At 35.7% G+C, this 21,954-nt stretch overlaps 1 protein-coding gene across 1 annotated transcript; it reads left to right on the forward strand.

Moving 5' to 3' along the window:
* Positions 1-14,117: 14,117 nt before the first annotated feature.
* Positions 14,118-17,594, forward strand: LOC121775520 (26S proteasome non-ATPase regulatory subunit 12 homolog A-like). The gene is made up of 11 exons (XM_042172599.1): positions 14,118-14,278; positions 14,388-14,585; positions 14,850-14,957; positions 15,041-15,145; positions 15,218-15,274; positions 15,376-15,572; positions 15,960-16,059; positions 16,190-16,302; positions 16,385-16,538; positions 16,683-16,760; positions 17,136-17,594. Exons 1-11 carry the CDS (start codon positions 14,276-14,278, stop codon positions 17,358-17,360), a joined length of 1,338 nt encoding a protein of 445 aa, XP_042028533.1. The 5' UTR covers positions 14,118-14,275; the 3' UTR covers positions 17,361-17,594.
* The last annotated feature ends 4,360 nt before the right edge of the window (positions 17,595-21,954 follow it).

Consider the following 21,954-nt stretch of genomic DNA (forward strand, 5'->3'; position numbering starts at 1 on the left):
ACATGTCATTCGATGGGACCTTTTACGTCAGCATAATATAATAGAATCAAACAAATGCCCAATCTGCAAACCATCTTATTTTGATCGTATACTAGCATATTGGTTTTTTCTTGATGGACTACAGTGCAACTAGCAAATACAGTTGCATACTAAGTTGCCAATTATGTCATTGCAGAGCACAGTATTCATTAAGAATGTTATACCTTTGTCCTTGTTCAGATTGTCAGCAGATGCATTACCGTCAGCTGTTGACGAGTTAGGTTTGATAACATTGCGTCCCTCAACATTGCTCTTTAAAGGTGGCTTTCGATGCATAGCAGCTTTGAACAATAATAAGAATTAAAAAAAATTAGGGGAACCAAATAAGGGTTCAACAATATGAACCAAATAAAACCTTTTGCGGGCTCCGTTTTTGCTTCGGTCTTCCTTTTTGCTGTAGATCTTTCGTAAACTAGTAAAAATCGTGGCAACCAGAAATCAGTTTTCAGCATTGTACCGATTCTGGAAAAAGAAAACACCCAAACAACACCATTACTCACCTTCCCCCTCTTTGTTTGATGTTGCAGACCCCCGAGTTTCAACCATTGTTGCTGACAATGTCCCGATTCAAATCGTCGGAGAGTAGCGTTAGCGAAGTAGGGTTTTGTGTCACGGAGATGGAGATGAATCGTCCGTCAAAAGCTTCTGTCTATAGAGCGGGAATACGGAGAGTTTTTGGAAAGTGTGTCTAATTAAATCCTGTTAATTGATCATAATTAATGCAATCAAGTTGTTCAAATGACTCGTTTAGTGTTAGTACCCAAAATACCCTTATAATGACCGAAATCTTTTTAATTATGACACAAAATTGTTTAAAATAAGAATCAATCATATCCGTTATTTACTACATCCAATGGCAGGAAATTGTCCTAGGTTTTTGTACTAAGAGGTGTTTTTGGATGGATTAAGACTCTATATATATATATATATATATATATATATATATATATATGGTTTTGATCCATGCAAAACCATTCTTAATACAAAAATGCAGAACCAAGCATACAAAAGTCATTTTTAGGTCATTGTAAGCTTATTTTTACGTCATTATAGTAAGGATGACTTGAAATGATCTTAACATGACCTCAAATCCAAAGTTTATAATATGACCTAAAACTGCTTTACAATGACCCTCCGTGTTTTTGTTTAATTATTGACCATTGGATTGTCAAATCTCATGGTCAGGATTTGGTCTGGATTTTGTATTGAGATCAAGTTTTGTATTGATCATTTTCCTATATATATATATATATATATATATATATATATATATATATCCCTCCCCACAACTTCATCTCATCTGTTAGCATTCGCCGTTCCACAATTCCTATGCAGATTTCTTCTCTTTCACAAAGGTAAATTCTCCTCAATCCCTTGAATAATGAAAAATCTCCATACTTTTGATTCCATAACACAAATTCTCGAAATCACAGTGTGAAGGAGAAATTAAGTGAGTCGTGATCTTTTTCAATACATCATCTTCTGCAAGTTTTTGCTTCTTCCGGAAGGTATACCCATAAATCTCTAAACCCTCTGCATTCCAGTTCATACTTCATGATTCATACACTCACTGTAGTTCACGGAATTGAATTTCATAAACTGTTGAAGGAAGAATTCTTGATAAAGCTTGGACCTTTAATGCTTTAGTAGCCTTGTTTTCTTCAAATCCCCAATTCATAAAGCATTGGGGACGGATGAAAAAAGGAAATAGTGCATACTCTTCAGCGACGGAGGGAGTATGAATTTATACAATTACAATTCAAAAGCATTGAAAGACAACGAACGAAGTTTGAAATAAATTAATGTTAAGTTGTTCTATAAACTTGCTAATTATTCAGATCAACTTTCTATAACCAGAAGTCTAGAACTACACAAAGCTTTAGGTTACAGGCTGTAGACATAAAAAAATGGAGGTATAAACACAGTTGTAAATTACTACTCCTCCCTCCGTCCCATGATAGGAGTCACGGTTGTAAATTACTACTTCTTCCTTCGTCCTATTTACTATTTATAGTAAAAGTGAAATATAACTCTTATTGTGGGATGAAGCGAAATGACAAAATAGAACTCTTATTATGGGACTGAGGGAGTAATATAATGAAAAAATCACAATTATTTATAGTATTGACAGAATCTAAAAACGTAACTACACATACTAACTTATTTAGTTGCATAAGCAACATGCCAAAAAAAAAAGAAAAAAGAAGAGATGGCAATTATATGAACTCAACAGCCCTGCACGCCTTCTCTATCCTTTTCAGCCGCCTTCCTCAATCCTATCACCACCGACGACGGGATACTTATTGGTCGGCTTTCCGGCTAGGGTTTTCCCCTTCTCCTCTCTCTTTCTCGGCAATTGCTCGCTCCAATTTTTTAAATAATTATTCTGCTCTTGTGTCAACAATCCACTTGGCGGATCACTGCTGTGCCCGAAGAAAAGGTCGACATCCGCCGGCGTAACGCTGAAAAGCAAAGTAGTGAGCAATCCCTCTCCAAGTGCGGCAGCAACCTCCATGGGGTCGATCACGACGTTGTTTCTCTCTCTTCTCGCCATTATTCTCTCTTTTTTCTGTTTCTTAATTTTTCTTGTACGATGTGAGTAATGAGGTTTGTTTGTAGGTATATAGAGATAGAAGAAGATCTACCTCGTGGAGATACAAGTTCGAATAAGGAAAGATTACTTTTTGACTAATCATATATTAGGAATAATAACCATAATTAGAAGTATCATTTTTGTTATTTTTTATACACTTTTTATCTTTTAATCACATTTGTTTTTGTCGCAATGTATAATTTTTTAATTTTATTTGTCATCGTAGTTGATTATTTTTATGTTTTATTTTATTATATGGCTAATTAGCACTAATATTTTTCAGTTTTATTACATTTGGGTAATCATTTAATGCTAGGAATGATGATAATCACAGTTTATTTTATTTTTTTTTATAAAGAGAGCTCCACTCTTGTGATTGGATTTGTAGTTTTATTTGGAGGACTAAAACTATTTAGAAGCATGAAAACAAAGATTTGTATAATTAACTAATGCATTTAATTTGGGTTTCAGATTTGAGGATTTTAAAAATAATTATTCATTCTCAAGGTAAAATCATATTATCTTTAGATAGATCACACCGTCGCTTAAAACATGATAATTTATGCTGCAAATGCAATTAAACTTTGTAAATGAATTACAAATGACATAATGTCACTTCAAACGACACAATTTTATACCTAACGGTCTGTTCAAGGAGCATTTCAGAATAGAAGGAGGATCCTTTGTTGTGCAAGTCCAAGTGTATAGCAGATCCTGCAGTGCCATAAAACGCAGCAAATTGGGCTTCAAACGACACGTTGGTTTTTCCTGCTGTACACTTGGGCACAACAGAAGATCCTTCTCCTACAGAATATCCACTACCGAGAAGTGAGAAAATATTCTCTAGTCTAGACATATCAAGTTATTAATATGACTTAGTATGCCCAACTAATAGTTTTTTGACGAGTGTAATATAATATGGAAAGTATATACACCTAATATATTGAAATTTTCTTCAACTTTTTGGCCTTTATTTCTTTTATAAAAAACTTTTGCGGCATATAAAATTAAAATTCTGTTCTACTGTTTTATTTTTTATTTTAAAATTTTCTTTAGTTTTTTATATACTATTCAAAATTGAAATTAATTACTTCCATCCGTCCCATTGAAGATGTCCCACTTTCCTTTTCGATCTGTCTCAATCAAGGTGACTCATTACTAAAAATGGAAACATATTTATCTTTACTTTATTCCCTCTCTCTTACTTTACTCTTTCCATTTAACACACAAAATAAAGCTGCATAAAATCTCGTGCCGCCCAAGGAATGGGTCATCTTCCTTGAGACGGAGGGAGTAATAAATATACTACTAAAGTAAGCATAATTTAAACTTATTAGTTACAACTATATTTTATTTTATTTTTGAAATTTAAAATTTTATTTTGTTTTTGAAATTTTAATTAAATTTTATTTTATTTATTTTATTTTTATAGCAAACCATATTTCTGAATAAAGTTTGGAATTAAATAAAATAGTATACGTTTAAATTATGTTAACTTTATTACCATATTTATTGATGTCACGCCCAAACTTTGCTAAGTATAACAAAGCTCATTGGGTTATGACTTAGGATGGAGTAGAAGAACAATCTTTTGATAAAAGGGATTCTCATAAACAGTACTCAATTAATCAACACTCGAATATGCAAAATCGAGTTAAGGTTCTTACAATACGACATAGCACCCATCAGAGTCTTTTTGGAAACAGAGATTTCAGTTTATGGAATGAAACAGCAGAAGCGACTGGAACGCGATTACATGTATGAAGACATGAACCTACGAGAGTAGTACACAATAGTAGGGTAGATTACTTTATTCGGCACACAGTAGTAGGATAAGATATATGATACAGCACACTCCACTCCATGAACATTTAGAAATACATGCAGGGCTGAGTACAGGGGTACTCAGTGCACACGTTGTCAAAACCTACAATATATAATAAAAAAAATATTGCCAAGCCATCATACAAGTAATACTTGGGGTTTTTCTCAAAAAGACCCAAGCTTACTAAATTCTTTTACTTGAATACTCGACTGCAATCTAAGTTCACTTTTTTGTAGTCCGCCATATCTGCACCTTCTTCTTGTGCCGGGAAAGTGGCCACTTTCCACGAGCACCGGACCGGCCAACTCTCTCGATGACACACGGTCCACGTGTACACTAGTCCGAGTAGGGACTCTTCCCTTGCTGGGACCCGAATTCGATTTCTTATTTTATTTGGCATAGCACATTTGGTATAACCAAACAGATATGCATCATACATAATACAAAACATTTATGGCATGACAACATTACTTTCATAATTAATCATCATAAAACAATACTTCATATTTTTATCCATTTTAGGATAGGAAAGTGCACCTCGTACGCTTCTGACTCCGTATAACAATATTAACTCCCTTTGGAGTTAATTCCGTGTGATGGACCTTGTCCAATAAAAGATAATAGTCTATTTAGCTTCAAAGAAATAACAAGCAGATGATGTGCACATATGATATGTATCATATTTTTCTTCTTTCTTTCATAGTCTAGTTCGCTTTAATTAAATCGAGAGATTTAATTATAGACTTTAATTAATCAAGAAATTAATTAATTTAGTAAATCCAAGGATTTACTTGAATCAAATCATGCAAGCTCCCACATTTAAATTTGTCGAAAGAAAGTTAAGCCCAAGCAATTAATTAAAGACATGCTCGCCCAAGATATATATAGTTGAAGTCCAAGAAAATAATTCATCCAAGCCCACTGCAAAATAATTATATGAGTCCATCAACTAATAAAAGTAAAGAGTGTGCACTAACATTCACGCTCCCATCTTCTTATTTCTCATTTTGTGTCAACATATCCCCCCCTCTCTCTCTCTCTCTCTATATATATATATATATATATATATATATATATATATATATGGGTGCATTATAATAATAACTTCAATTTGTGTGATAACTCTATAACTAAATCTCCACCACACATTTTAAAAATATGTGGTCTGGATTTAATCTAACAAAACTATTATTTTATCAAATAAAACTATCATATTTCGGATATATTAAGGGCAAAATTGTCATTTCGTTATAAAATTGGGCGGGTAAGAAGAAAACGTGAATTAAACACTGCATTCAATTTCTCTCACACTCAAACCCTCCGAATCGCATTTCAAACCCTTGCTTCTTCAGTTTCGAAGGAAAAATCATCTAAATTCTGGAATATGTCGAAGGAAAACGCTCAAGCATCATCGAAGGAAGGCTGTATGAAGTTTATTACTTATTTCACTTTTGTTTTTGCTCGATTTTATCATTTTTCCAGAGATTCTCGTTTTTTTAGATTCTATAGTTTTTTAGTGAAGATTTAGAGTTACATATGATAACATGATGAATTTACTTTGAATTTACTTCATACTTGGTTTTGTATCATCAATTCATACCTTATTCCATGATGAATTATTGTTTTAAATTATAACATGATAGTTTCAGGGGATAAAATGATAGTTTCAAATGATAAAATGATACCAGGGATAGAAATCAGCTGCTTCTACTAATGTATTGAATTTCATACCAATCATTGGCTTCAAAGCATCATCACAAACAGGAATGTACATAACTACAAATCAGTAAAACTATCATTTTATCAACTCAGATTATCATTCTATCCGGCAAAACTATCATTTTATCAACTCGGAGTATGATTCTATCCGGCAAAACTATCATTTTATCAACTCAGAGTATCATTCTATCCGGAAAAACTATCATTGTATGCAGTAAACCTAACATTTGTAAGCCAAAAGTATCATGTTAACACATAATCGGCAATGCATAATATAATTACATAATATCATGAATTGATTTGTTGCCCAGTTTACGAATGCCAAAACCAACTGAACGAGCATAATGTTCATAGAAATTAGCTGCTTCTACTAATGTATTGAATTTCATACCAATCATTGGCTTTGAAGCATCATCACAAACAGGAATGTACATATCTACAAATCAATAAAACTATCATTTTATCAACTCAGAGTATCATTCTATCCGGCAAAACTATCATTTTACCAACTCAGAGTATCATTCTATCAGGCAAAACTATTATTTTATCAACTCAGAGTATCATTCTATCCGGTAAAACTATCATTTTATCAACTCAGAGTATCATTTTATCCGGCAAAACTATCATTGTATGCAGGAATGTACATACCTACAAATCAATAAAACTATCATTTTATCAACTCAGAGTATCATTCTATCTGGCAAAACTTTCATTTTATCAACTCAGAGTATCATTCTATCCGGCAAAACTATCATTTTATCAACTCAGAGTATCATTCTATTCGGCAAAACTATCATTTTATCAACTCAGAGTATCATTCTATCCGACAAAACTATCATTCTATGCAGTAAACCTAACATTTATAAGCCAAAAGTATCATGTTAACACATAATCGGCAATGCATAATATGTCATTTTGCCAGGTTAAAGTATCATTTTATCAACTTATATGCAAAATTGAAAACATCTTCCAAGTCACAATTATGCGAGAAATATAGAAACAAAATCTGGAGATTATGGAATAATGAACCAAATCGGGAGAAAATCTGGAGCCTATGTAAATAAAATAGGCGAGAAATATGGAAACAAAATCGCTGAGAAGAGAGAATCGAACTGAGAGAGGGTGAAAGAATGGAGCGAAATTCAGAAATTAAATGAGGGAAATGACATATTTACCCTCTGTGCCTTTTTTATGAAGTAAATCTAAGTTTGAATCTCAGCCACAAGATTAGAAAATATGTGTGGTTCAGATTTGGTTATAGAGTTATTACGTGATTTGGGGGTTATCATATGATCACAACTCTATATATATATATATATCTTTCTCTTTCTTTTTCATTTTCATCAAACAAGAGATAGTCTCGGTTTCCTTCACAATCGGAGGTCCAAATAATATCCGTTCGTCATGAAATTTTAACAAATGGTGGGTGACTCATAAAGAATCATTCCTACCGAAGGAGGTCAAACTTTAACAGTTCGATCTTCTGTTATTAAGCTTTTAAATGGCTGTCATTTCAACAGTAGCAACGTCGGTTTTGTACACGATCGGAGGTTCAAACATTGTCCAATCGTTCTGAAATTTTAAAGAAAGGTAAACAATTCATCTAACTTCACTTTGACCGAAGGAAATTATATTTGAACGGTTAGATTTTCCGTTATAAATTTCCAAAGGTGCTTATCTTCCAAAGAGAAAATATTTTAGGAGTTTTTCCTACTTTCTAATTATTTTATTGATTCTAAGACTTTGCATATGTTGTATATAAATTAGGCTTAGCATAAAAAAATAAATGGATTTTGTACATGAATTTGAAAAGAAAGAGTTGAAAGATTGATTATTTGGGAGCATGCTTGGTTGTGATTCTAAGTTTTATATGAATTCATGCTAACATGACATGCTTGATAAAAAAAATGCTTGAAAAGATTTAACTTGTGGTTTGAGAATCATTACCTCAAAAGAATGATAAGAGATTTCTATGATCAGTACTCCAATTTGAAATTCTCCTTCTTAAAGAAAGCTTGAAAACTTGGTATTGGAAGGTTGGAAAGTTTTCTGTCTACTTGCTTGAAAATAAAATTTGGAGGTGAAAGAGATTTTGGGTAGGCGTGTTGATAATGGAAGTTGATATTTTATTTTATACCCTAACTCCCTACACAAGGTATGGCTACGCATTTTTCGCGGTTAATATCCCAACATCATCATTCTTTTTTGATTTCGTCACATTTTTTTGCAGAGGTAGGATTGAAGGAGAGTGTTTGTTGGCGGAGCTCCCGGGATGGTGTAGGATTTGGTAAGAAACAAAGTCTTGGTACTATTCCTCCCTTCCCCACTTCCTATCTTTTGCTCATTAGGTATATATATATATATATATAGGGTTTTGATCTATGCAAAACTAGATTTAAATACAGAAACGCAGAACAATATCATAATTAGGTCACTTTTAGGTCATAATTAGGTAATTTTTAGGTCATGCTAACAAAGCATGACCTAAAACGATCTTAGCATGACATTAAACCCAAATATTATAATATGACCTAAAATTGCTTAATTATGACATTCCGTGTTTTTGGTTAATTATTGACCATTAGATCATCTAATCCTAGGGCCAAGATTTGGTCTGCATTTCTGGATTTAAACACATACTTATTTTGATCATCTCCCTATATATATATATATATATATATATATGGATGTATTCATTTCCTTTTCCTATATTTCCTCCTTTTTCCTTCTTAATATCAGCCATTAGATTAGAGAAATGGACGGTCAAGATCAACATTGGGTAATTAATCCCGTGTTGCATTATTTGTCCTATTTTGTGCATTATGAGGGTACAATAGTAATCTAATAATGGCTGGAAACCGCTACGAATAATGCACCACATGGTCACGAGTAATGCATATAATTGCCTATATAATGCACAATATGTGAACTGCAATGCATACGAACAAGATGTGCTGTGTTATGATGTTTGACACACGTTTCTTGTTTCCCCTAAGGCTTTAATAAGCTTAGGGGCTAGGGTATAGTACGTACGCATTAATAACAAATTATAAAACGATACGAATAATTCACCAAATTATCACGAGTAATGGATGTTATTAACTATATAATGCACAATATGTGAACTGCAATGCATACGAATAAGATGTACCATGTTATGATGTTTGACACACGTTTCTTGTTTCCCCTAAGGGTTTAATAAGCTTAGGGGCTAGGGTATAGTACGTAGACATTACTAAATGCACGTACGTAATCTTCAATCCGTTGATTAACCCATATACACAATACCTCTAATAATGCATAATATACTAAGATAATGATAATTAACAGCTACATAATGCACTACCTAAACCAAATAATGCACATACGTATATTCCAATAACAACAATTTGTTAGTAATGTCTACGTACTATACCCTAGCCCCTAAGCTTATTAAACCCTTAGGGGAAACAAGAAACGCGTGTCAAACATCATAACATGGTACATCTTATTCGTATGCATTGCAGTTCACATATTGTGCATTATACAGTTAATAACATCCATTACTCGTGACAATTTGGTGAATTATTCGTATCGTTTTATAATTTGTTATTAATGCGTACGTACTATACCCTAGCCCCTAAGCTTATTAAACCCTTAGGGGAAACAAGAAACGTGTGCCAAACATCATAACACAGTACATCTTGTTCGTATGCATTGCAGTTCATAAATTGTGCATTATATAGTCAATTATATCCATTACTCGTTACCGTGTGAAGATTACATACGTGTCTACGTACTATACCCTAGCCCCTAAGCTTATTAAACCCTTAGGGGAAACAAGAAACGTGTGTCCAAACATCATAACATGGTACATCTTATTCGTATGCATTGCAGTTCACATATTGTGCATTATATAGTCAATTATATGCATTACTCGTGACCATGTGGTGCATTATTCGCAGATACCAAAATGTGGCAGTTACTTTTCCGTCAAATGTCAATAATAACCCTGTAATGCATACAACCACCTTCTATAATGCAACACGGAACCAGTTTTATAGAATCAATCTGATCTGTTGATGCCTTAGATCTAACGCGTAATATTAAGAAGGAAAAATGATCTAAGATGTGAAAAGGAGAATAACGCTCCCCTATATATATATATATATATATATATATATATATATGTATATATATCGGGGTATATTAGGGTCAAAACAGTATCTTTGTCAAAACGTCAAACCATGTACATTTTATGCACATATAATGTACCACCCCCATATAATGTACATCTCCATAATGTACATTATATGTGCATAAAATGTACATGGTTTGACATTTTGACAATACTTAGCGTTTTTTATAATACTTAGCCTATCTTTTACTAATTACCATGGTCATTTTCTCGTGTAGGAGGTTTTTTCTAAAATGGAAGCTGGATTCACTAATTGCTCGTGATGTCGGACTTTCTGAAATGGAGAAAGAGTAAAGTAAGAGACAGAATAAGGTAGATAAGAGTCTTATCTACATTATTCTCTCTCTTACTTTACTTTTTCTCCATTTTAATTCTTTATTATCATTTTTCTAAAATGAGTGCAGAAAATGAAATGACTCAACTACTGTGGAACGGAGGGAGTACTTGTTATTTTACGCATCTAGATTAGTGCACCAATTACATGATTAGAGCAGGGTATTACAATAGATTAATTTTAATTTGTAATACTTTTAATAGTATATACAAAAATTAAAGAAATTTTAAAAATAGAAAATAAAACAGTGGAAGAAAACTCTGATTTGATACGCGTCGAAAATTTCAAATGAAAAAAATAAAGGCTAAAAAATTGAGTAAAATTTCCATATATTAGGTGTATATAGTTTCCATATTCTATATGATTATTGATCACACTTGTCAAAAAACTATTAATTGGCAATACCAAGTGATATTGCCAACTTGGTATGTCTAGACTAGGGAATATTTTCTCCCGAGAAGGAGACTTTGCAAAGACAGGAATTCAACCAAGAAAGAATTTGAATAACAACGCACCAAAATATTTTTTAAAACAAAAAATAATGAAACAAGTAAATATAATAGATCGAAAATCCAAGAATTAAATACTCCCTCGTCTCAAGGAAGATGACCCCTTCTTTGGGCGAGCACGAGATTTTATGCAACTTTATTTTGTGTGTTAAGTAGATAGAGTAAGAGAGTGAGAATAAAGTAGAAATAAAAGGTGTTTCTAATTTTAGTAATAGATCTTCTTGATTAGAACAAATCAAAAAGGAAAGTGAGTTATTTTTAATCGGACAAAGGGAGTACTTCGTAAAGACAATTTACTTTAGTCAAAATTGATAAATAATTTAGATAGAGACAATTTCAAATTATGAAAACAATGTAAAGTAATTTTGTTGAAATTTGAATTATTCGTACCTTTAAATATAAATACTTATGTTTTAAAAATAGTAAAAAATTATCATAGTCGAAATTTGTGGACACACAATACATATTGCTCACACACAACACATAACTAATACACATGTAGTGTATGTTTTTGTGTATAGCGTGTGTAGTATAGTATGAAATACCATCAACGATTAAATTTGGTATTTCCCGCAATATCCCTATAATAAAACAAGTTAGGGGTGTGAAATTAGAATTGAAACTTTTAGTTTTTAGTTTTAAATCCAATGCTTTATATCACAAAGTATTTTGGTTTGATCTCTCACAGTTTGACTTCTATATCTAAATGAGTCGCCCTTTGAACGTGCAAATGCATGAAAATGTAGGTAAACTGATCAAGTAAAAATGTACTATATAACTTCCAATGAAATCCACTGGACCTGGATACGTATAATATACACACAAAATTTATATAACTTCCAAAGAAATCAATAAATATTAATTTTAGAAGAGAAAAGATTCAAGAGGAATTTCATTTATATACCTAGAATATGAAGAAACTGAGTTTAGAAAAATTAAATTGCAATCTGTAAATCTTTCTTTATGGAAGCTAAAGAATATGGGATTGAGGAAACTGTGTGAAGAGGGAGAGGAGGGAGACTGACCGACGGTTAAGGCGGTGCCGGCGGACCACGACAGTCTGGAAAGAGTCTGTGTGTGGGGGTTGCTTAGAGCATCTCCAATGGCGGACGTCCGGTCGGACATCCGGTCTGACGTCGCGACGGGCGACCGGGACGTCCGCCATTGTGGCGTTTAGGTCGGATACGGACGTCCCGTGAGGACATCGGGTGTCCTCGGACGTCCCGGCGACGGGCGGGCGGACGTCCGCCACTGTGGCAAGGGTCGGACGTCCCGGTCGGACGTCCGGAAATTATTATTTTTTTTAAAAAAAAACTCTATATATACGGCTCGTTGAACTTCATTTCAACGCGGAGTGGGCCGGGGATGTTGGATTATGTAGAGGTTTAGGATGAAACGTTGCATCCCTTCATTTCACAACCGAAAATAACTGATTGTTGGCGGGTTATAAAATTGCAATTTGGTCCTTCAATTATCGAAAATTCTATTTCCGGATGAAGATTTCTGCACAGTAACTTTAATGGAAATAAAAAAATTCCAAACTGATGGCGGATGAAGATTTCTGCACAGTTCGACCCCAGCCAGGGGCTCTGCCCCTTGGACCCCGCTCTCGGGGGCGCTGCCCCCGAACCCCGTAAGTGTGCACTCCGCACTTCCAACTTATTTGATGTCTCGTTATAATTATATTGATCAATCAAGTTAATCCAATTACACTAAAATATCCAACAGATTATGTATTTTTCTTTTTTCGAATGACTATGTATTTTGCTTTTTTCTAACTATGTTTTTTTTATGTTTTATGAATATGTATTTTTGCCCGTATTTTGCTTTCCCGTATTCCGTGTCAAAATTATATTTCCGTTTTTACGTAATTAAATTCTTGTGATTTTTTTTATTGCCGGATGTCCTAGTGGGAAGGGCGGATTGTGCAGGGGATGTCCTAGTGACGTGGCAGTGGGATGGGAAGTCCTAGTGACGTGGCATGAGGTGTTTTTGGGATGTCCTAGTGGATGTCCTAGTGGGATATCCGCCCACTGGAGATGCTCTTAGCCTTAAATTATGTGTGAGACTGAGTTCACCAATTTGTATTGGAGTGATTAGTATGCGCATGGTGTGTGTTGCGTGTGCGACTTTGTAATGATTTTTTTATTTTATTTTTGTCGTACCTAAAACCACAAACTTAGGCTTGATTTGATAGTTCTCACAAACTTAAAATTTGGTCACAAAAACCAGAATTTTCTATGAAATAAGAATAAACTTGAGAAATCCACTATAAACCCTAAGTTCATAATTTTTGCAACCAAATTTAAAGTTTATATTCCATCATTTTCCTAAAAATAGAAACTCTTTCCTTTTTGGATTGTTTCCTAAAGTTAGAAACACTCCATTTTAAGAAGGTTTTTTCTCTTTACGAGGTGTGACTCATTTTCGTATGACACACTTTTTTATTCTATCTCTCAATTACTACAATGAGGATCACGTATGTCATTTTCTGTTCCATCTCCTACTGCATACACATACATAGGTGATCTCAGCTGCAATTACTAGACTAATTTTGCATTAAAACATAATAGGGTTGTTCGATTTGCAAGATTATATCTCAAATTAAATATGTAATGAATTTAGTTCATGAGATTCAATTTCACAACTCAATCCTAGATGAATAATAATTGGATAATTAGTCATTGTTAACCCAGACTAAAATAATCTCACAACTTAATCATATATTATATCTTGATACTATTTTATCTAGAAAATCGAACGTATATTTTTAAAGTTATTATTTTAAGAAATGGAGGGAGTAATTAATAGTTTGGCCAAATTTTATATTTTTGGGACCAATACCTAAAACGAATTAGTAATGTACGAATAAGAGATTGAATCATAACAAAATAAATTAGGTGAAAAAATGGGTTGAAATAAACATAGCAAATTAATCTGTGCGTCGTCATTTGGAGTATCGCGTGACTTGAACAAGAATTAAACCCTCTGAAATCTCAAATATCCCCAATTTCTCTTCCTAGGTTTTTACCTCCAGCTGATTGCACTACAAATCTAAAGTCGAATCACTTCCATCGAAATGGTAACCTGTCACATGACCTAATTTACAATCAGCTTCTGTCAATTCAGTTTTTCCACCCAATTGTTGATCTCGTGGTGTAATTTCGAGATTCATTGGCTCGATGTTGCAGGCTGATGGAGCTGGCAGTTTGGAGGCGAAAATTGAGTCGCTTCTCAATCTGGAGAAGCAGATGAGGCAAGTTGGCGACGTCGCCGGCACACGGAAGGCCGCCACCGATATTCTGCAGCTATGCTACGAAGCCGGCGCTTGGCAGACACTCAACGAGCAGATTCTGCTCATTTCCAAGCGCCGTGGACAGTTGAAACAGGTTCCCTTATTTTTTACACATTTTAATTTTCCTTTTTTGTTCCTAAATTTATTTGGTTTGAGCTAAGATGCAATCATAAAAATGTCCTTCTTTGTTCATTTTGTGGACTTATATTTTGTGTTTAGCATTTAGTAATAAGAAATTGAAAACAGTTGCTTGCGTTTGAGAGTTTTATCAGCCCTTTTGAACTCGTAGATGACTTGATAAGTGATGTTTCTGGGAGTTTTTTTGCTGTCTGAAGTTTGTTCTGTGTGGCTTATGCAGGCTGTACAAGCCATGGTTCAACAAGCAATGCAATATATTGACCAGACTCCAGATATTGATACTAAAATTGAGCTTATTAAGACACTAAACAGTGTATCGGCTGGGAAGGTGATTCATGTCCAGATATCCATTCAAATTTATCTCTATTTTGAGGACTTGGATGTCTAATGTGTTGCGTAATTTGCTGACAGATTTACGTTGAGATAGAGAGAGCTCGCCTCATTAAGAAACTTGCTAAGATAAAGGAAGAACAAGGACATATAGCTGAGGCTGCAGATTTAATGCAAGAAGTTGCGGTGAGTTGTTTTCTCTTATGCACTAGGTTTTGTTAACTTCTTCAGCAGTTCTCTAACAGATTTATGTGGCAGGTAGAAACATTTGGAGCCATGGCAAAAACTGAAAAAATAGCTTTCATACTTGAGCAAGTAAGTTATTTTTTTTCGTTTTTCTCCATCTATGGTGGGTGTTCTTTCTCTATTTGGTATTTGGCTGATGGTGAAGGGTTTTTTTCTTTTGCATTCCATAGGTTCGTTTATGTTTGGACCGCCAAGACTATGTTCGTGCTCAAATACTCTCAAGAAAGATAAGTTCTAGAGTTTTTGAGGCTGACCCATCAAAAGAAAAGAAAAAAACAAAAGAAGGTGAAAGCATTGTTGAAGAGGCTCCTGCTGATATCCCATCTCTGTTGGAGTTGAAGCGGATCTACTACCAGTTAATGATTAGGTATCCACCATTTCTTCTTTTGATCCACCATTTTGTTATCAGTGGGGTGTTCTAGTGAACATGCTACTCTTGCCATCGTATAATTCGTGCATAAAAGCTCATGAGAATATGAGATATGCATAGTCATACACACAAAGATATAGCCAAAGGGAGGTAGCATGCAGATTTCGTTGCATCCTGTAGCCATTAAATATCATCCTTCATCCTCATCGATGGATTTTGGTGAATTTAGGGATGCTTTTAGGCTTGAACAAAATTTATTACTTGCTGCCTCCAAAGTTTATAGTCTCTGATTCCTCCTCCCATCCTCCTCCAAGGAGTGAATCCATCTTTATCATGTATATACACAAGTATAAGTATAATCTGATTGACTATCAACATTTCTAGGTATTACTCTCACAACAATGATTACCTCGAAATATGCCGATGTTACAAGTCAATATATGATATCCCCTCTGTGAAAGAAGACTCAGCCCAGTGGATACCGGTATGATCTTTTGTTTTCCAGAGTGTTTTTTCATTTGTGATTGCTTTGAATTATCATCTGTAGCAATTAAAAATGTCTTGTGATCTGTGTTTCTGTTATCTGTTGCTAACTTTTATCTTATTTCCTGTAGGTTCTTAGAAAAATATGCTGGTATTTGGTATTGTCTCCTCATGATCCTATGCAATCTAGCCTTCTTAACTCAACCCTGGAGGATAAGAACCTATCAGAAATTCCTCATTTCAGGTTAGCTATTTATAGTGTGCATGGTTTTTCCTACTACCTTATACCTCTTGTGGTTATGATGTAATTCTATCCTTACTGTTAGGTTGCTGTTGAAACAACTGGTTACCATGGAGGTTATTCAATGGACGACTCTCTGGGGCACATTCGAAAATGAGTTTGCAAATGAAAAGGAAATGCTTGGTGGTTCTTTGGGTGAAAAGGCAGCTGAGGATTTGAAACTCAGAGTAATAGAACATGTACTGCTTCTATAAACCAGTTCCTTAGACATTGTGATGTACATTCACTGTTTCCTCTAATGATGTTAATCTTCTGTTGATTATATTGGTTTAGATCTATTTATTATATGTGTACATGTAACTGTGAATTGGTATTCCTTGCAGAACATCCTTGTCGTCTCTAAGTACTATTCACGGATAACCTTGAAGAGACTTGCAGATCTATTATGCCTCACTGTTCAGGTCAGTCTGCATTATATTTATTAAAGATCGTTAGATATTGTTTGATGGTTACCCAATGTTATGATTATTAAGCTATTACTTGTGCAACTATGTTCGAGATACGATAAGCTAATTTAACAAGCTAAAAAATTTTGTATTCTAGTTTAGTTTTGCTTTGCCTTTCTGCAAATGAAGTCTTAACTCAATTCTGCCCCTTCCGGTCTGTGGTTATATTTTGAACAAACATGATCTCATTATTAAGAGAGTATTGGGTTCTTATGTTCGTTATTTACAATTATCTTCTTAGTTATTCTGGATATTCTATTATTTCTGGCTCTATCATATTCCAATACTGCTGTGGAACAGCAGCTTACTCAAGTTATTTGTTATTCACAGGAAACCGAGAAACATCTCTCAGATATGGTCGTCTCGAAAGCACTAGTGGCAAAGATCGACAGACCTCCAGGCCTGATCTGTTTCCAAGCAGCTAAGGACAGTAACGATATCTTGAACTTGTGGTCATCGAACTTGGAGAAGCTACTCGACCTCGTGGAGAAGAGCTGCCACCAAATTCACAAGGAGACAATGGTCCACAAAGCTGCGCTGAGTTTGAAAAGTTGAGCAAGTTGCTTATTCCGAAACTATATGATAGGAAAAATGGCTACACAAATTAATCCGTGGAAGGTAGGATTTTGAGCCGTGATACATCATCCCTTTATATTCGGCTTTTGACATTTAATCCTTCTAGTTTTCAATCGATCCATTCATTGTTTTGAGTCGAAGCATGTTGTTACTTGTACGCTTAATTTGCAGGTTCATTTAATATCACAAACTATTGATGTTTCATTCTGAAAATTCAAGATCTTACAGCTCGTATGTTTTAGGGAAATTATTGTTGCTTCTCTTAAATCTATTCCGTAAGTTATCTTCTTTCCTAATAAAACGAAACGATAAAGAAAGGAAAACACAGAAACATTCTCTTCGTGATCAACTAGACAAAGTTTGTTTTCCGTAATCCCAAGAAAACTCAGCTCCATCACCGCTGCTCTGGCTGCCCTCCGATTACTGAGGCCTGCTGTGAACAATTGGTTCAGGTGGCATGGATGAGCCTGACGGGAAGTTGAGTTTGACCTTGCTGCCGCAGAAATGGAGGGCTGCCTTGTCATAGGCTCGGGCGGCGTCCTCTGCCTTGTCGAAGGTGCCGAGCCAGACTCTGGCCGCCTTGAATGGGTCACGGATTTCAGCTGCCCATTTTCCCTATGGCCGCTGCCGCACGCCTCTGTATCTTCTTGACGATGGATCTGCTTCATTTTCTTGTGAAATTGTTGGAGTATAGCTGTAGATTGCTGCTGCTGCTGATGTAGCTTGTACCCGCTGCTGTGTCTGTCTCATGATGAGTTGGTTACTTCTTCCGGGATATGCATGGTATTATTAGAGCATCCACAATGGTTTTCGCCCAGCCATAGCCTAGCCACAAACTCTTCCTGCCACATCATCAGCACTAAAAATCCTCCTGCAACATCATCAAAACAAGCAAATAGCCCAGCCATAGCCAAGCCACATCACTCAAAATTATATAAAATAAATAATGAACAATCACACAAAATACGGAATTAAATTTACGCCACAGATACGGGAAAATGCAACAATTTTATTTAAATTTTAAATACATTACATTTTAAAAAATTACATAAATAAAAAAAACTAACTCTGAGTAGTCCTCCGCGCCCATAACTCTTCAATTAAATCCTTTTGAAGTCGAATATGAGCTTCCGTTTGGCGCATGTCGGCATGTGCTTGGAGGAGGCCGGCTTCATCGTGAGGTACCCCACTCCGTGCGTTGGGGACGGCCACGCCGTGGCTTGGACCGGCTTCATTATCGTCGTTGGCCCAATCCGTCAGTTGTACACCTTCATCTTCGACAATCATGTTGTGCATGATAATACAAGCGTACATTATATCATCAATGCAGTCGACATGCCACAAACGCGTTGGACCCCTAACCGCCGCCCATCGAGACTGGAGCACACCAAATGCGCGCTCCACGTCCTTGCGCGCCGACTCCTGTCGTGCCGCAAAGTAGGCCTTCCTCTCATCTGATGTGCATCGGATCGTCTTCACAAACACGGGCCACCTAGGGTATATTCCATCGGCCAAGTAGTAGCCCATATCATGCCGGTTGCCGTTGGCGACAAAACTGATGGCCGGCCCGACGCCCTGGCACTGCTCGTTGAAAAGGGGCGACGAGTTGAGGACGTTGAGGTCGTTGTTCGACCCGGCTATCCCAAAATACGCATGTCAAATCCACAGCCGGTAATCAGCTACGGCCTCGAGGATCATCGTGGGATTCTTTCCCTTATAGCCGGTCGTGTAGAACCCCTTCCAGGAAGTGGGACAGTTCTTCCACTCCCAATGCATACAATCTATGCTGCCTAACATTCCCGGGAACCCATGCTTCTCCATGTGCATCTGCATCAGATCCTGACAGTCTTGGGGGGTAGGGCTTCGAAGGTACTGATCACTAAATATTTCAATCACGCCCTCACAGAAATACTTCATACATTCCAGGGAAGTCGTCTCACCGATGTGGAGGTACTCGTCCCACATGTCTGCCGCGCCTCCGTAGGCCAACTGCCGGATTGCCGCAGTGCACTTTTGAATAGGTGTGTGGCCGGGTCTGCCAGCCGCATCGTGCCTGAAGCGGAAATACATATATCGTTGCTCCAAGGCGTTAACAATACGCATAAACAGGGCACTGCTCATCCTAAAACGTCTCCTGAAAAGGTTGGCGTTGAACCGCGGCTCCTCTGCGAAGTAGTCTTCGTATAGGCGCTGATGTGCAACTACGTGATCACGATCAATCGCTTGTCGGCGATGGTCAACTGGCCGAGGTCGAGGTACCGCCGGCTACAAGGCTCTTTGCATCCATTAGTCTATCCCGCGGTTGGTATATGCCTCAAACGCTTCGGCCATTCGACGTTCGTACTCCTCAGCGTCCCCCCCACTACCTCCACTACTACCACCCGCGTTACTCATTTCTCGGTGTTGATCTTGTACAGAAATTAAGATAGAGAGAGTACTCGTTAATACAAGTGGTGCGAATGAAAATGAAGTGCAAATCGCGTATATATAGTGTTTCGAAAATTAAAAAAAAATCGCTGAGCGATCCAGGCGCTGCAATGGCGCCGAGAGGATCGCCCAGCGCATAGCCCAGCGGATTTTGACCGCCTAGCGCTAGGAGAAATTCATTTCCGAAAAACCGCTGGCGGTTTTCGGCTCCTGCAATGGTTCGCCTAGCGACCGTCTTGCGCCGGCGCTCGGCTGGGCGGTGCGCTAGGCGCCATTGTGGATGCTCTTATTGAGTATGATAGTCCCTCTTATATTTTAAAAAACAAAAAGACAAAACATCTCTTAAAAAGTAAGGGTGAGGTGTGAACTGAATACACATTTGATAAAAAGTAAGGGTGAGGTGTGAACTTAGCTCAGTACACGGTTCCAAATATTTTATCTGTCGGCGGAGGTTGGCGGAGCCGACATCTCCACCGCCGCCTCACTTTTGGGCTTCAAATGCTTGCTACTCTAATATTTTACTACTCTTTTTTTTTGGATCTACTATTAATTTTTACTAATTCCTCCCCTCGTTCCGTTATTATAGTTTAGGCATTTTTTTAACATAAAATTTAAGAAAAAATATTTTTTTTTCGTCCCATAAAAAATAAAGATATTTGAGATGACACATAGTGTAATACATAATTACTAAAGTAAGATAAATGGAAAGAAAAAGTTATTGGAATATGTTAGTCGAGAATGAAGTTCGCCTCGTTAGGAAAAAAGAGAATACCAAAAGTAGAATTGGATTATATTTATAGGATGGATTAAAATGGAAGCGTCGGAAGTTTGTAGAAATAACTTTATATTGTTTGATGTACTATTTTAACGTTTTTGTGGTTATTTCTTTCCCATTTTGTTACTCTTGGTACCCAACTCACAACTCAATATAGTATTTCACTACAACAAAAAAATCGGATAAGAATGCTTTAAGGACGCTAATTTATGTGTCTAGTTATACCACCAACGCTTCATAAAGTGTCCTTATTGTTAGTGTCTCAAATAAAAGCGTCCTAAAAAAGCAAAAGATTAATATAATTTATCATACACTTAGGGACGCTTTCTTTTGCGTACTAAATTATGGTTTATTTTCAAAAAAATTCAAACGCTAATAATTGCTTCTCAATTTTTATATCCCTATAAAAGATAAATTTTTTGTAGTGTTTCTTCGTCAACTTCAGATGTTATATGTACAACATGGATCAACGCACACTAACTTTTGAAGTTATGTGTACAAATACTCCTACATACCTAGATTCTTCAATGGATACAAATTTGGTTGTCAAAAGTCAGAATTCAAGACCACTATAATTCACCATCATGCCATAAATAAAGGTTAAAATTGTTCAAACCCATTTACTACATTATATCTATAGTTCAAAACGTTGGCTTTTTATGCAATTTGACAGTGTACTCCCTCCGTTTGTGAATAAGAGTCCCGTTTTTTCATTTTAGTCCGTCCGCAAATAGGAGTCTTGGTTCACTTTTACTATAAATGGTAATAGGGTCTCACATTCAATTAACTCATTTCACTCACATTTCATTTAAAACTAATATATACAAGTGAGACTCATATTCCACTAACTTTTTTCCACTCATTTTTCTTAATATTTCTTAAAACTCGTGCCACCAAGAAATGTGACTCCTAATGGCGGACAGAGGGAGTATATTTTATTAAGGGGTTTGACATTTTAGGTAAAAACCAAAAGTAAAATAATTGACTCTCCTTCACCCCAACTTGTTTTTATCAAGTAGCATGGTCTGCAGAGTAGACTATCCTTCACCCTAACTTATTTGAAATTTAAATATTTCACCGAACCGAATCGGCATTTTTAAAATTTATTGCTAAGTGAGGAAATGTATAAATACAAAAATCTTCATCTGTTAAGTTGAATTTAAATCTTTCACCACAATCACCTACCTTGATTTTTCTTATAGATGTTTTTTGTTAAATGATATTGATATTAAGCGGTAATGGAACAAAAAAGAACAAAAATACACAACCAAAGAAAAGAAAAGGCAAAATGTATTAAGTACATTATATAATAAAAATGGCATTTCGACTACCAATGCCAAAATAAAATCAAAATAATGGATTAATTGACCT

Source organism: Salvia splendens, chromosome 17 (assembly GCF_004379255.2).
Source record: "Salvia splendens isolate huo1 chromosome 17, SspV2, whole genome shotgun sequence".
Taxonomy (NCBI): Eukaryota; Viridiplantae; Streptophyta; class Magnoliopsida; order Lamiales; family Lamiaceae; genus Salvia; species Salvia splendens.

Bases quoted from the DNA above. Each gene is read 5' to 3' on its own strand.
- LOC121775520 (XM_042172599.1), top strand. The intron at 14,958-15,040 runs GTGATTCATGTC...ATTTGCTGACAG, and splicing joins ACAGTGTATCGGCTGGGAAG to ATTTACGTTGAGATAGAGAG. The intron at 15,275-15,375 runs GTAAGTTATTTT...TGCATTCCATAG, and splicing joins TAGCTTTCATACTTGAGCAA to GTTCGTTTATGTTTGGACCG.